The sequence below is a fragment of the Bipolaris zeicola genome (assembly GCF_000523435.1).
Source record: "Bipolaris zeicola 26-R-13 unplaced genomic scaffold scaffold_830, whole genome shotgun sequence".
Taxonomy (NCBI): domain Eukaryota; kingdom Fungi; phylum Ascomycota; class Dothideomycetes; order Pleosporales; family Pleosporaceae; genus Bipolaris; species Bipolaris zeicola.
The window spans coordinates 1-1,093 of NW_006912879.1; the positions used below are offsets into that span (position 1 = coordinate 1).

At 54.7% G+C, this 1,093-nt stretch overlaps 1 protein-coding gene across 1 annotated transcript; it reads right to left on the reverse strand.

Moving 5' to 3' along the window:
- Positions 1 to 544: 544 nt before the first annotated feature.
- COCCADRAFT_31620 (uncharacterized protein) lies at positions 545 to 961 on the reverse strand (the record flags this gene model as incomplete). Its single annotated transcript, XM_007720913.1, has 1 exon — positions 545 to 961. A coding segment is annotated over one exon (417 nt), but the record flags the coding sequence as incomplete, so codon positions are not given.
- Positions 962 to 1,093: the final 132 nt, after the last annotated feature.

Consider the following 1,093-nt stretch of genomic DNA (forward strand, 5'->3'; position numbering starts at 1 on the left):
GCAGAAACTGGGCGAATGCTAGATACTGTCGGCTAGGGGGTTCGTGGTGGAGAAGCATAGCTCGGAGCTCCCGGTTAATAGCTTGCTCCAGCATAGTGGGTAGTGACTCCTCCGGCATCTCACCCTCTAGGGCTAGGCGTTGGAACTCTGCGAAGAAGGTGCTGAATTCTCGATTAGTCTGGCGGAGGCGGTAAAGTTCGTTGCGGGCGTTATTAACTCGGTTAGGGTCACCAAAGGCTCGGTCCAGAATGTCCAGAATGTCTTGGTAATCGGGTAGCTGGCACACTCCGTCTCGGATATAGGGCAGGATCTGAGAGTAGGGCTGTCCAGCAAGCCTACTAGTAACGTATGCGCAGCGACTTTGGGGGGTAGGGAATCGGTCCAGGTTAACAGTTAACTTCTCCCTGATTTGGGATACAAAGCGGCGGAGGTCCTTTCGATCACCGTTAAACTTTTCAGGGTCTGGTAGTCGTTCGGAAGCTCGAGAAGAGGCGGGAGGTGTGGTAATAATAGGCGGAGACGTTCGCGGTGTAGAATCTGCTACCATCTCAGTAGGCAAGGCCGGGTTATTCTGGGTCTTGGGGGTGGGGACCGTTGGAGCCGCGAGGGCAAGAGCTTTCTCCTTCTCAATCTCTGACTTCGTGCAGCGCTCATCTTTCTCTCGGAGCTGTTCCTTCTGGTACTCGATCACAGCAAGGTGCCTCTGGATCTGCACCTCCATCCGGCGTAATGCCTCATTCTTCTCGTCGGTCAGGAAGATGGCTTGCTGCTTAAGGGCGTCGGCTTTTAGCTTGGCTTGGTTGGTCTCCTCCTCCGCCTTCGCGACGGCGGAGTCCGTTTCCTCGAGAAGACGGCAGGACTCTTGGATGTAGACTAGCCATTGGGGCAGACAGTTCTGGAACCGGTCTCCCTGCAAGTCTTCGATGGTGTCGGGCAGATAAGGTGGACGGGGGATAGGCATGATGGGTCGCAACGTGCCTATAGGTAGGAGCTACGTAATGTCACGGTGTGGGTTCACGGACGGAGAAGGCAGGCACGTGTACAGGTTCTATTGCTACAGTTAATCAACAGGCTCTTACTACAGGTAGTACAG